The sequence below is a fragment of the Phyllobates terribilis genome, unplaced genomic scaffold (genome assembly GCF_046119375.1).
Source record: "Phyllobates terribilis strain yellow unplaced genomic scaffold, ASM4611937v1 Scaffold_3__8_contigs__length_932513732, whole genome shotgun sequence".
Lineage (NCBI taxonomy): Eukaryota > Metazoa > Chordata > Amphibia > Anura > Dendrobatidae > Phyllobates > Phyllobates terribilis.
In genome coordinates, this window is record NW_027362763.1 from 584,258,191 (window position 1) to 584,273,094 (window position 14,904).

At 48.8% G+C, this 14,904-nt stretch overlaps 1 protein-coding gene across 2 annotated transcripts in view; it reads right to left on the reverse strand.

The window, feature by feature from the left end:
- The window catches only part of FH (fumarate hydratase), a 173,747-nt gene extending 160,266 nt beyond the window's left edge, over nt 1-13,481 (reverse strand). The window contains exon 1 of one of the 2 annotated variants that reach the window (XM_073671459.1): nt 13,337-13,481. In XM_073671459.1, the coding sequence (XP_073527560.1) occupies nt 13,337-13,354 (18 nt within the window). In that variant the 5' untranslated portion in view covers nt 13,355-13,481. Of the gene's footprint in view, nt 1-11,937; nt 12,159-13,336 lie in introns of those variants that run through there. The other variant, XM_073671458.1, reaches the window with a different exon arrangement.
- Between the last annotated feature and the right edge of the window lie 1,423 nt (nt 13,482-14,904).

Here is a 14,904-nt window from a genome sequence, read left to right on the forward strand (position 1 = left end):
CCAGGCTCGGGGCTTCATAAATCAGTGCACCCTGCACTTTGAACTATTGTCTCACCAGTTTAACTCCGACCGAGCCAAAATTGCATTCATCATGTCCCATCTCACCGGGGAGGCCCTGGCCTGGCTAAATCCTCTATGGGAGAGAGGAGACCCCCTGGTGTCCAACTTGCCTGCTTTTCTCACGGCTTTCCGGAAAGTCTTCGACGAACCCGGACGGAAGACCTCATCCGCATCATCGTTGCTACGCCTCCGTCAGGAAAGTCTCACCGTGGGCCAATATGCCATACGGTTCCGTACCCTTGCCTCGGAGCTGGCCTGGGATAACGACGCTCTGGTTTCCGTCTTCTGGGAGGGTCTGTCCGGCCGTATTAAAGATGAACTTGCCGGTCGGGACATTCCTACCACTCTCGATGACTTAATAACTCTTGCCACCCGGATTGACCTACGGTTCCAGGAGCGTGCCAGAGAGGTCACCCGTGAGAGGAGGTTACCACGTCTAGCTCCTACTTTTCAGAAACCCGTCACTCCTTCTGTCTCTAACCAGGTACACCCTCCTGAGCCTATGCAGGTCGACCAGACCAAGATGGTCAAGACCTGTCTGGACTTACGCCGTGCCGAGGGGACCTGCTTCTACTGTGGCAGTAAGGAGCACCGGATCCGTGCCTGCCCGGAGAGGTCGGGAAACGCCTGTGTCTAGGTTCGCTCAGAGAGGTCCACCTAGACAAGAATAAATCCTCTCCATCCCTGCTGTTGTCAGTTTCAATCGTCTACGGGGAGAACCGTTATTTCGAACTAGCCCAACTGGACTCTGGAGCAGCCGGGAATCTTATTTCACAGTCCCTGGTAGAGAAATACCGCATCCCCACCAAACCTCTGGCTGTACCCTTGTCTGTTGCTGCCGTGGATGGGGGGCTCTTACCACGCCCCATCCAACTCATCACCGAATCCATTACTCTGCAGGTGGGAATGCTGCATTCTGAAAGTATCTCCTTCCATGTTCTGCCTGGACTCTCTCACGCCCTCTTGCTAGGCCTACCTTGGCTCCAGAAACATGCACCCGTTCTTGACTGGCAGACCGGAGAAGTCCTTCGCTGGGGACAGGGCTGCCATAAGACCTGTCTGGTTCCCGTTCATCCCGTCCGTCCTTCTCCTACCCCAGCTAATCTACCTGGACTTCCGATTCCTTATTGGTCTTATGTTGATGTCTTTAATAAAAAGGAGGCAGAGACACTACCCCCTCATAGACCATACGACTGCCCTATCGACCTGTTACCTGGTACTTCTCCTCCCCGTGGGCGTATTTATCCATTATCCGCTGCTGAGACCCGGTCGATGTCCGAATATATTGAGGAGAATCTGGCCAGGGGATTCATCCGGAAATCTACCTCCCCGGCGGGAGCAGGCTTCTTTTTCGTCAAAAAGAAGGACGGCTCTCTCCGTCCCTGTATAGACTATAGAGGCCTTAACCAGATCACGGTGAAGAATAAGTACCCCCTTCCGCTCATTCCGGAGTTATTTGATCGTCTGAGGGGGGCTAGAATCTTCACCAAACTGGACCTCCGTGGGGCGTACAACCTGGTTCGTATCCGTCAGGGGGATGAATGGAAGACGGCATTCAACACCCGGGACGGCCACTATGAATATCTGGTAATGCCCTTTGGCCTCTGTAACGCTCCTGCCGTCTTTCAAGAGTTGGTCAATGACATCTTCCGGGACCTTCTCTACTCCTGCGTAGTGGTGTACCTGGACGACATCTTGGTCTTCTCTCCGGATCTCCAGACTCACCGGAGGGATGTTCGTCAGGTCCTGCTCAGGCTCAGGCAGAACCATCTCTACGCTAAATATGAGAAGTGCCTCTTTGAGCAGACCTCGCTTCCGTTTCTGGGCTACATTATCTCTCAGACCGGCCTACAAATGGATCCTGAGAAACTGTCTGCCATCGAGAAATGGCCCCGACCAGAGGGGTTGAAGGCTATTCAACGGTTCCTGGGCTTCGCCAACTATTACCGCCTCTTCATCCCGCACTTCTCTTCCCGGACTGCCCCAATTTCCGCGCTCACCCGTAAGGGTACTAATCCCAAAGAGTGGCCGCCCGAAGCAGAGGAGGCCTTTCTTTCCCTAAAATAGGCCTTCTCTTCCGCCCCGGTGCTGCATCGCCCGGACGGCAACAAGCAGTTCTTCCTGGAAGTTGACGCCTGCTCCTCTGGAGCCGGAGCGGTACTTACTCAAAAATCATCTTCCGGGAGAATGGTAACTTGTGGCTTCTTCTCCAAACTCTTCTCCTCTTCTGAGCGCAACTATTCCATAGGAGACCGAGAGTTATTGGCCATCAAGCTGGCGTTGGAGGAGTGGCGTTACCTACTCGAGGGGGCTCTTCATCCGGTAATAATTTACACTGACCACAAGAACTTGGCTTACCTCCAGCATGCCCAGAGACTTAACCCGCGCCAAGCCCGGTGGTCCTTGTTTTTTGCTCGCTTTGATTTTGTTCTTCATTTTCGCCCGGCAGACAAAAACGTCAAAGCAGACGCCTTGTCCCGATCCTTTCTGGTGTCCGATCTCGAGGAAGAACCTAAACATATCATCGATCCCGCCAGAGTAATGCAGGTGGCTCCCGTGAGTCTAAATCGTCTCCCTCCCGGTAAGACGTTTGTTTCAGTACCTGATCGGGAGAAGATCCTACACTGGGGCCATTCGTCTAAACTAGCTGGCCACGCCGGTCAGAAAAAGACCCTCCAGCTTATTGCCCGGCACTATTGGTGGCCTACCCTGCACAAGGACATAATAGACTTTGTTTCTGCCTGTGTGTCCTGCGCCCGCAACAAAGTCCCGAGACATCTGCCAGCCGGACGCCTCCTTCCGCTTCCTGTACCTGCTGCCCCCTGGCAGCATATAGCAATGGACTTTATAACTGATCTCCCCGTCTCTGCCGGTTGTACGGTCATTTGGGTGGTCGCTGACCGCTTTTCCAAGATGGCTCACTTTATTCCCCTGCCAGGCCTTCCGTCTGCACCCGAGCTGGCTAAAGACTTTATCCGCCACATCTTCCGTCTTCATGGCCTGCCCCTCCACATCGTGTCGGATCGTGGGGTACAGTTCACCTCACGTTTCTGGAGAGCCACTTGTAAACTACTAGACGTCACCCTGGACTTCTCTTCCGCTTACCACCCACAGTCCAATGGTCAAGTGGAGCGGATCAATCAGAACCTGACCAGTTACCTCCGGCACTTCGTTAATGCCCACCATTCTGACTGGGTGGATCTCCTACCATGGGCCGAGTTCTCTTATAATAATCACGAGAGCGAATCCTCCTCCAAATCCCCGTTTTTTGGAGTCTTTGGTCAGCATCCTTGGATTCCTTTTCCTGTCTCCACCTCTGTGGACAACCCGGCTGCGGAATCTCTCGTTAGCAAATTTTCCTCCATATGGGAGAGTACCCGGTCCGCACTCCTTCTGTCATCCGAGCGTATGAAAAGACACGCTGACAAAAAACGCCTGGATCCTCCACAATTTCGTCCAGGAGATAAAGTCTGGCTCTCATCTAAATATGTTCGACTCAAGATACCTTCTTACAAGTTAGGGCCTCGGTTCATCGGTCCTCTGGAGGTCATCAGTCAGATCAACCCGGTGGCCTATAAATTGAAACTCCCGGCCAACTTACGGATCCCTAACTCCTTCCATGTATCTCTCCTCAAACCCGTGGTTCTTAACTCTTTTTCCAAGTCTACAGGTACGCCTCCTGCTCCGGTTTCTGCTGAGGACGAGTTTGAGGTAGAGAACATTCTTGCCACCAAAAGGGTAAGAGGAAAGACCTTTTTTCTGGTAGATTGGAAGGGGTTTGGTCCTGAGGAGAGAACGTGGGAGCCCCGGGAGAACATCCATGCCCCTCTCATCCTAGCTAAATTTCTATCTGGCCTAAAAAAGGGGGGGCCTAAAGGGGGGGGTACTGTAGTGCCGGCGTCCCTGCCCTCTGCTAGGCAGGGACGCTGTTCCCCTCACCGCTCTGCTCCGTGCCCGGCGTCCCTCTCCCGCTCTGCTGGCAGCGCGCGCTCCTTCCCGGCCACTGTGCTTAGGGCGCGCGTGCGCGCCCTCCCTCCCTCTTAAAGGGGCCGCGCGCGCCGTCCTAAGGAGTCCCCGGCCAATGGCCGGAGGACTTTACCATATATAAGGCACCTCCTCCAAAATGGAGGTGCCCGAGCAATGTTGTTGCACCGTTCTACTCTGCTTCAGCCCTCAGGTCCCGTTGCCAGTTACCTGCCAGATTCCTGCCAGCTTGCTGTCCTAATCCTGCCTGATTTCCTGTTACCTGCCTGTCTGCCTGAGGTCCGACGGTCTGCCTTACAACTCCGGTCAGTCTGTCTAAGGACCAACTTGCCCGCTCACCTGGGAGCGCACATCAGCTACCTGCCTGCTTGCCTGAGGTCCGACGGTCTGCCTTACAACTCCGGTCAGTCTGTCTATGGACCAGCTTGCCCGCTCACCTGGGAGCGCTTCTCCGCTACCTGCCTGCTTGCCTGCCCGGAGGCTCCGCTGTTACGTGCTGTGACCACCAGCTATTCCAGACTCTTGCCCGCTCACCTGGGAGCGCTTCTCCGCTACCTGCCTGCTTGCCTGCCCGGAGGCTCCGCTGTCACGTGCTGTGACCACCAGTTATTCCAGACTCTTGCCCGCTCACCTGGGAGCGCTTCTCCGCTACCTGCCTGCTTGCCTACCTGGAGGCTCCGCCGTCACGTGCTGTGACCACCTGCTATTCCAGAGACTCTCGCTTGCTCACCTGGGAGCACACATCCTCCATCTGCCTTGCTAGCCTACCTGGAGGTTCAGCCATCACAGGTCGTACCTACCCTTTACCTAGAGACTGCCCCGGTCACTTGCCGTGACCTCCAGCCCGTTCTTCCAGAGACTGCCCCGGTCACTTGCCGTGACCTCCAGCCCGTTCTTCCAGAGACTGCCCTGATCACTTGCCGTGACCTCCTGCCCGTACACCCAGAGACTGTCCCGGTCACCTGCTGTGACTGCCTGCCTGGTCGCCACCCGCTCCCTTACAAGGACCGCTCCCTTGTATAGTAGCCCAGAGGTTCCGCCTCCCAGACCCGTTACAGATAGTAATGTTTTTTCTTTCACATCTAACCCCCCCTTCCTTTCCCAACCTCTCCAACCCATACCCTCTGATTCCTGCCTACCAGGATAAGAGTAAATACCCAGGTGGTCAACAATCCAGTCACCAGTCCCAAAGTTACATTCAGCACAATGATGGACTCGCAAGATAAGGTATACACCATTGCCACTCTCAATGCTAAGGGGCTAAAAATTCTCCAGTAACTAAACGACACACACTAAATCTACTTAAAAAACAGAAAGCGGACGTCTTGTTAATTCAGGAAACACACTTCAAACTTTCTGAACTCCCTAACTTTGAACAAACACATTATGACACATGGTTCCATGCCACCTCTACACAAACAGGGTCGTGAGGCGTCTCAATAGCAATCGCGAAAGGAGTACCACTCCAGATCCGAGAAACCCTCATAGATGCGAATGGACGCTTCATCTTCATAAAAGGACTTTTAGCAGGAAATCTGGTAACAATATGCAGTCTATACGCCCCTAATAAAAAGCTTATGAAATTGCTAATAGTGACCTCGAGGAAAATTAATGAATTCAGAGAGGGAGTCCTTATTATAGGAGGTGATCTCAACGTAGCTTTGGAACCTCTAATAGACACCACAAAAAAGAAAAGTAAATTCTCCTAGAGAGATTTAAATAGAATAAAATCACATATTCAGTCACTACAAATGATTGACGTGTGGAGGTACATGCACCCAAATGATCGCGATTACACCTTCTACTCTCACCCGCACAAATCCTACCATAGAATTGACTACTTACTAGCTCTTAAAAATACTTTCTCCATGATTAAAAAATCCTCAATACTACCGAATGTGTACTCCGACCACTCTATAGTTACCTTAGAAATGACGCTACATAAACCCTACCCCACTCATAGATCGTGGCGGCTCAATGAATCGGTGCTGAACCTACCTAATGCCCATGATCGAATCACCAAGGTACTGAATCGGCACTTTGAGCAGAATGACAATGGTGAGATATTGGCGCCGATTCTGTGGGAAGCCCACAAATCCGTGATGAGAGGAGAACTGATATCTATTAACACATTTATTAACAAAAAAAAGCACCATCAAATAAATACATTATATATGGAAATTTCTGACCTTGAACTCAAACATAAGAAGCACATGGATTCCCAAAATTAGGGCAGCTATCCCAAAAAAGACAACAGCTTAAAGATATTTTAAACGTTGGAGCTGCAAAATGGTATGCGTCTTGGCGGAATAGAATGTATGTACATGGTGATAAAGCATCTAAATTTATGCTCTCAAGAATTAGACAAAGACAACCCCGAACTTACATACACACAATTAAAAACCCAAAAGGGACCTCCATGTCTAATTACGACCAGATAGAAATGGAATTTTTAAACTACTATAAGCAATTGTATAATTTACTACCAAATGAAAATTCTAGGGAAAAAGCAGAAAGAAGACATAAAATTCAATCCTTCCTATCCAAACTTAACATGCCAAAAATTACAACCCTACAAAAACAGCAGCTAACTCGACCCTTTCAAATAAACGAGCTTAGGTCCGCCCTGTCAAGATGCCCTTCAGGCAAAGCACCAGGCCCAGACAGCTTTACAGTCACATACTACAAGTCGTTCCCTTCGATCCTCTTGCCTCGCTTGCTGGCTTCATTTAATTCATTATTAGATGGCGACAAGTTCCCGATTCAAGCTATTGAAGCTAGAATATCCTTGATTTATAAGGAGGGTAAGGACCAGGAACTGTGTAGTAGCTATCGACCGATCTCTTTATTAAACGTGGATTTAAAACTATTCGCCAGCCTGATCGCTGGTCGAATCTCAAAACTTCTTTCTAATATAATATCTTCGAGCCAGACAGGCTTTGAAGGAGGAAGAGAAGGGAAAGATAATGCCCATAAAATACTACACCTAATGCATTATGTTAACAAACAGAAACTCCCCCTAGTGTTGCTGGGGACTGATGCAGAGAAGGTCTTTGAGAGGGTGGACTGGATCTATCTGGAAGAAACACTCTAGCTTTGGCTTCCCAGCTCAACTAGTCAAGGCCATCCTAAGTATGTATACAAACCCTTCAGAACGCATCAGAATCAATGGCTCTTTAACGGAACCATTCACCATCCATAATGGCACGAGACAAGGTTGCCCACTATTCCCAATATTATTTATTCTAACGATGGAACCTCTTTTAGCAGCAATACAACTCAACAGAGAAATAACGGGTGTTTTACAGTAGGTGGGAACACAACACAAAACAGCTGCCTTTGCAGATGACTTATTAATCCTTATGTCCAACCCTATTAAAAGCATCTCGGCCTTAATACAAATACTAAAGGAATATAGCTCACTAACTTTAAAGGTGAATATGTCAAAGTCAGAAGCGATAGACTTAAATATCCCCCCCCCCAAACTTTATCCAAACTGAAATCTTTATACGCCTTTTCCTGGCCCAAACATTACATATCCTATTTAGGTATCAAACTGAGCAGATCCCAAAAAGACCCATTTTCCCTTAACTACCATCCATTGTTAGATAAAGTAATTAAAACTATTAAAACATGGCTGGATTTCTTCCTCTCCTGGACAGGACGTAAGAATATACTTAAAAGTTTAATTCTCCCAAAATTCATATATCTATTTTCTATGCTTCCTATTCAAATACCAGACTCTTACCTCAAAAAGTAAACTCACTTTTTTTTCCCGATATATGGAAAACCACAAAACCCCGCATAAATGCACGCACATTGATGTTACACAGATCGAACGGAGGAATTGGAGCCCCAGACATTAGGACTTATTACTTCGCGGCAATACTCTCAAGGTCAGTTGATATAATCCGGAATAACCGTAATAAGCCATGGATTGATATAGAAAATACTCTGTCCTCACACCCGCTCAGGGCTTTACTATTAACCTACTCTAAGGAATAGCCTTATATCCAAACCAACCTTCTAACCTGCACGATGCTCAAAATTTGGTCAAAATCCCACAAGCTACTAGTTCCACCCTCAACTCCGTTACTAAAACTATCGGATGTTCTGATGAGAGCAGATCAATTTTCATACACAAGCGATAAACGCATTTCTCAGATAGAATCTGGTCAATTGTAATATGGTCTCTCCGATGGAGCCCTCCTCTCCTTCCCTGATCTGCAAAAGCTCCCAGGTCTGTCGAATCTCAATTTTCTCCAATATAACTCACTTAAGAACATACTTCAAAAAACTCATTATACCTTAGATATAACACGTAAATTAACCCCATTTGAGGTACTGTGTGCCAGAAACACTAAACCTACCAAAACCCTCTCCACGATCTACCAGTCCCTCCTGACAAGTGACTTGTGCCTGAAAAGAGCTTACATTACTAATTGGGAGAAAGATCTGGGATACCAGCTTACACCCGAGCAAACCCTCTACATCTACAAACACTCTCATGGTCCGACAAGCTGTGTAAAAACCCAAGAAAACTCCTATAAGGCTATGTGCCCACGATGCAGAAATGCTCAGGATTTTTTCCTGAGCGTTTCTGCATCTCCCTGGCAGAAAAAAACGCATGCGGATTGTACATGCGTTTTCCTGCCAGGGACATGCGGAAGTGAAGCGTTCTTCACTTGCATTTCCGCATGCGGGTTGACAAGCGCTTTCCAAGCAATGTTAGCATCACTTGGAAAGTGCTAGTCAACTTAGTCACACCATATAAATCCATGCAAACAGCATGGATTTATATAGTGTGACCCGAGAGAATGTCAAAAAATAAAAAAATAAATATATACTTACCCTCTGATGGCCCGCGCTGTCTTGATTTCCTCCGTCCCGGCTGCCGGCAGTGGTAGAGTGAAGGACCTGCCGACGTCAGAGTCGCGTGACCCGTCACATGACTCTGACGTCAGCGCAGGTCCTTCAGTCCATCGCTAACTGCTGCCAAGCAAGGAGGAGTGCAGCGCGGGCCGCCAGAAGGTAAGTATATATTTATTTTATTCTTTTTTTTTTACAGTTTTCTATGGTACCCGGGTCCGGAGGAGAGTCTCCTCTCCTCCACACCCGGGTACCATCCGCACATTAGAACGCATGGAATGCGCATCTACTTATGCAGTGATGTGTAATCCATGCGGTCTTATGCAAGTCAATGGCGGCGAAAACGCAGCACTTCCGCAAAATAATTGGTAGTGCTGCGTTTTTTCCCGCAATAATAATCCGCAGCGGAAATCTCCGCAGCATGTGCACAGTACATGCGGATTATCATTGGGGAACATGGCAGACCTTCTACCATGCGTTTTTTAAGCGTTTCTGCAGCGCTTTTGCCACTGCGGAAACACTTAAACGCATCGTGGGCACACAGCCTAAAGTAGTATCCAGATGGTACATTTCACCTCTTCAATCAAAGATCTGGAAACATAATACACAGACCAACTGCTGGAGATGTGAGGAGGTAGATGGGAGCTTCTTTCATTTATGGTGGCAATGTTCGGCTTTGCGCCACTTTTGGGAAGTGACTGAGAACACTATTCAAGAAATTACAGGACGTTCAACTACTCTAACCCCTGAGGTGGCTTTCTTGAACTTTCCCATATGGCCAGACCATAAAAAAAATTCAACTATAGCCCTAAATATTCTAGTCGCAGCGAAAATACTTATTCCCACCTTCTGGAGATATCCTCTCATCCCATCGAAGCACCAACTAATAGAAAAAATAGACCAACTATATAGTGTAGCTGAGATAGCAGCGGAAGTCAATCATTCTCAAAAGGCTTTCGCAGAATACTGGTGCCCCTGGATAACACACAGAGACAAGTATAGATCAATACAGACATAAAACAAACCAAGGTTAACAAATAACAGCTTAGTAAAATACCACCTGATTCCCCCTCCTCCCTTATCTCCCTCTCGCCTATTCTTAGGCTCTACCCCTGTTTATTATATCATTATCTATCATTCTAAATTTTTACTCGTTAAAACACTATATGAGTCTATCATAGTCTTTCATCTGAACTATGTAAGAATGCAATGTTTATTGATACATATCATCATTTTGACTTCTTATATTCATCTAAATGTGACTTTTTTGTATTCTCAAGAAATTTAATAAAAAGATTTGTTGAAATGAAATGAAAAATATCTCCCGGATCAGCACATTCCTCCACCATGAATCTGTAAAAACATTAGTGCACGCCCTCATCATCTCCCACCTTGACTACTGCAACCTCCTGTTCTGTGGCCTCCCTTCTATCCTAAACTCTGATGCCCGACTAATCCCTTCACTGGCTCCCCATTGCTCAGAGACTCCAGTTCAAAACCCTAACCATGGAATACAAAGTTATCCACAACCTGTCTCCTCCATACATCTGTGACCTAGCCTCCTGGTACATACCCGCATCCAACCTACGATCATCACAAGATCTCCTACTCTACTCCCCTCTTATCTCCTCTTCCCACAATCGTATACAAGATTTCTCCAGTGCATCCCCCCTACTCTGGAACTCTCTACCCCAACATATCAGACTCTCGCCTACCGTGGAAACCTTCAGAAGGAACCTGAAGACCCACCTCTTCCGACAAGCCTTCAACCTGCATTAACCATCGCTCCATGATCAGCCCTACCCTCACCTGCTGTATCCTCACCCATTCCTTGTAGACTGTGAGCCCTCGCGGGCAGGGTCCTCGCTCCTCCTGTACCAGTGACCGTCACGTTTTGTTCAAGATTATTGTAATTGTTTTTGCTATGTATACCCCATTTTCACATGTAAAGCGCCATGGAATAAATAATAATAATAAAAGTTACAACACATTCCCTATAAAGCATCACACCAGTGTTTTGTTTTATATTCCACCCTTGGAGTGGTATTACTAATGTCTGTTACCCCACCTGTAGTAAAATACTTACCAGAAACAGCCTAAGCCACAAGTACCCATTATAATCCATGGTGCTGCACACATTTACCAGCAGCATGGATGACAAGGGCCAATATAAAAGTGTATGGGTCCGTGTAAATCACGTACAGCACATGGATGGCATCAGTGAGCCGTCCGTTTGTTGTACGTGTTTAACATTGCAAAATATAGTAGAAGCTTCGGAATTGATTTTGCTTAAGCATACTGGGAAAAAAAACGGATGGCACACTGATGGCTCAATGATGACACTGGTAACAGTATTATACGGACATGTGAAAGGGGCCTAAGGCTGGGGTCACACTAACACAGAAAAAAAAAAAGTCCCATTCAGGAGGGTGGGATAATTTTTTTTCTCACTTGTCATCGGTGTGCAGTCCATTTATAATCCATTTTATACTCAGCAGCTATCAATCATTTATAGGACCATTTACAGTTACCCATCTTACAGAATTGCACCTGCACGGGCGATAGCGCCGTCACCTGCACGGGCGATACTGAGGAAATCCTGAAAACATAATCTGTTGGTTGAGGACTGGAGTTGGGGACCCCTGCCTTAGGCGATGCGCTACACACAAGCCTGTTTTTTTTTTGTTTCACACACACGAGAACTATCAGACACCATTCATGTAACAAGCTGGGAATTAGGGGGCAGAGGGGACGGGGGGCAGAGTGCCGCACTCAGATGACAGTATACCCCCCAGCTGGAATCTGGCCATTCAGTGGCCACAGACCCCAGGTGGACTCAGCCACAGCGCTGCGCCCCGGTAACCACAGGACACACAGGGGTCTCTCACACAGATCAGGGCTGACAGCCCCTCATCTGCCTCCACTCAGGAGCCGCGTGTATGACAGGCGCATAGCGCGACCCCGCTAGTAAATACCTCCCCAGAAGGTGACCTTTCCAGGAGTCAGGGGGCAGCACTTCCTTACCATCCTCATTGGGGGCGCTGTGAGCGGCCGCTTGGACACTGCTGGCAGCACACGCTCTCCGCTATGTGAGGGGATGCGCCTGAAGCGCTGAAGGGAACTGAAATACCGACTCATGGCGCAATACACGGCACTGACGACCACACTGCAGGAGAGCAGCCAGCTGTAACCACGCCCCAGTACGACCCAGCAGCCAATCACTGACGGAATGAACACGTCAGGCACAGAGTTGCTACTGTAGACGGCTGTCCTCACAGGAAGGGGCGGAGCTCAGCCAGAGATGAGCCTAGGATAGGTCCTCCCTGCAGCCCATACAATCTAGCCAATAGTGAAGACACTAGGATTTTGGGGCTCCTGGTATGCGCCCTATACATTCTGGCAGGGATGGCAAATTTTGGCCTGAGGGGCCAGCACAAAGCCGTGAGCTTCCAGTTGCGGTGGCCCATCTTTAACCTTTTTGTCACTGGCCGCTGCATTAAAACAGCAGATGTAACAGGTTTTAGACATAATGGTGTCTGGTACATAGCTATGTGAACAGAATGGAGCTTACTACATAGATACAGGAACAGAAAGAAACTACAGCTCAGCTACAGGAACAGAACCAAGCCTGCTGCATCTATATGGTACCAGAGCCGAGATTACTACATAAATACAGAAAAGAGCTTAAAGGCGTCTTCCCATCTTCTAGATCCTATCCTAATATGTAGTAGGTGTAATAATAATAATATTAGCAAATGCCTCCAATTAGAAATGTAGTATAGTATTTTTCTGATTCGCTGCGTCTCTTTCCTCATATGCAGGCATCGCTGGACCTTAGGTATCCATGGTTACGACCACTGATAAAGTGACAGTTAGTTAGCTAGCTGCTAGTGGTCGTAACCGTGGATACCTAAGGTCCTGCCATGCCTGCACATGAGGTAAGTGGCATAGCGAATCAAAAATACTATACTACATTTCTAATTGGAGATATTTGCTAATATTATTATTATTACACCTACTACATATTGGGATAGGATCTTGGAGATGGGAATACCCCTTTAATTCGCTATGTCACTTCATGTGCAGGTATTGCGGGAACTTAGGTATCCATGGTTACGACCACCGGCAGATAGATAACTAAGTGTCACTATATCAGTGGACGTAATCATGGATACCTAAGGTCCTGTCATGCCTGCACATGAGGAAAGAGACATAGCGAATCAGAAAATCTATACTACATTTCTAATTGGAGGTATTTGCAAAATATTATTATTAAAAATTTACATCTACTACATATTGGGAAAGGATCTTGGAGATGGGAATACCCCTTTAATGCATAGATAAGGGAGCAGAACCAACTTTACTACATAGATATGAAAGCAAGCTTTCTACACAGAATAGAACCGAGCTTAGTGTAACATACCTGGCGGCGTACTTGCATAGTGCACCATCTCCCACTATGCAAGATCGCAAACTTAATCTTCAGTCCAGTCTGCCAGCCTGGCTTCTGTTCTTGCTGTCTGCTTGTCCCTGTCCTGACTGCTTAGGGCGGCGGCCCGGTTACTTCCTGTTTCTGGTAGCTGCTGTGGGCACACTCCTAATGCGTCTCCAGCCTATTGGTGTCTGTCACTGGATATTTAAACCAGCTCCACCCTGAAGCTGGTGCCTCAGCAACTCTTACCTTCAGAGGGCTCCTTGCCTCTGATGTGCCAGGTCCCGTTCTGTTCTTGCCTGTCCGCCAACCTGGGGGCTGTATTCCCAGGCCTGTCTGAACTATCTCTTAGCCTGTTTGTCTGCCTCTTTGGGGGCCGTATACCCAGACACGCTCCTGTATCTCGCTGCAGTGTCAGTTCCTGTCTGAACACTCAGTTCCTGTCTGAACACTCTCCTAGCCTGTTACCTGTTTTTCTCTATGTCCGTACCTTCCCTTTTTCTGCAGAGTCTGAACCTGCACCTAACTCCTACTCGTTGTCGCTGTACTTCCGTTTGCGAGTTTAGAGTCCACTCGCTACTTCATTGCAAGTATCTTGTGTGTATCTGGTTCTGCCTTTCCCTTCCAGTTTGTTCCGTGTGAACAGAGCCCTGCCCCACTGCTCTGCCTTGCTCACCGCTCCGACGGTTCCTGCCTGCTCTGCCTTGCTCACCGCTCCGGCGGTTCCTGCCTGCTCTGCCTTGCTCACCGCTCCGGCGGTTCCTGCCTGCTCTGCCTTGCTCACCGCTCCGGCGGTTTCTCCCTGCTCTGCTTGCTCACCGCTCCGGCGGTACCTCTCTGCTCCGCCTTGCCCACCGCTCCGGCGGTTCCTCTCTGCTCTGCTTGTCTACCGCATCTGCGGTTCTGTTCCTGAATCCCAGTCTGTACTGGACCCTATCCAGCCTGTGCTCCAACCTGCTACTACCTCCCCGTCTGCACGCCAGCCATACTTGTCAGTACCCTCCTGTCTGCATACCAGCCGTGCCTGCCAGTATCCTCCTGTCTGCACTCCAGCCGTGCCTGCCAGTGCCCACCTGTCTGCTTGCCAGCCGTGCCTGCCAATACCCACCTGTCTGTGTGCCTGCCCAACCTGCCTGTTCCTGTATTCCCCGGTGTGGGTCAACAGCCGGGGTCTGGCCTGGAGTAGAACCTGGTCCCTCTGCTCAGTTCCTCCCTGGTGCACGGCGTCGGATCGGGTTGATACTTAGTTACTCCCCTCCAGGCACTCTCCGGTTCATGGCACAGTGGAATCACTAAATAATGCACACGCCAGTCAGCCCGGGCGTGTGCATAACACTTAGTACATCAATATGGAAACAGAACCGCACTTACTACATAGCAGGGCCGCCTTCAGGGCATTACTTCCCTTACTGCTGCATGGGGCCCGGTGAACAGCATTAAAGAGCGGGGAGCCCCCCTCTTGTGCTTCTGCTCACCTGGGTATTGCGTGCCTCCGCAGGTGGTGTACATCCCAGACCAGGTAGCTCAGCCCTGGAGCTCTCACGGTCGAATGACCGTGC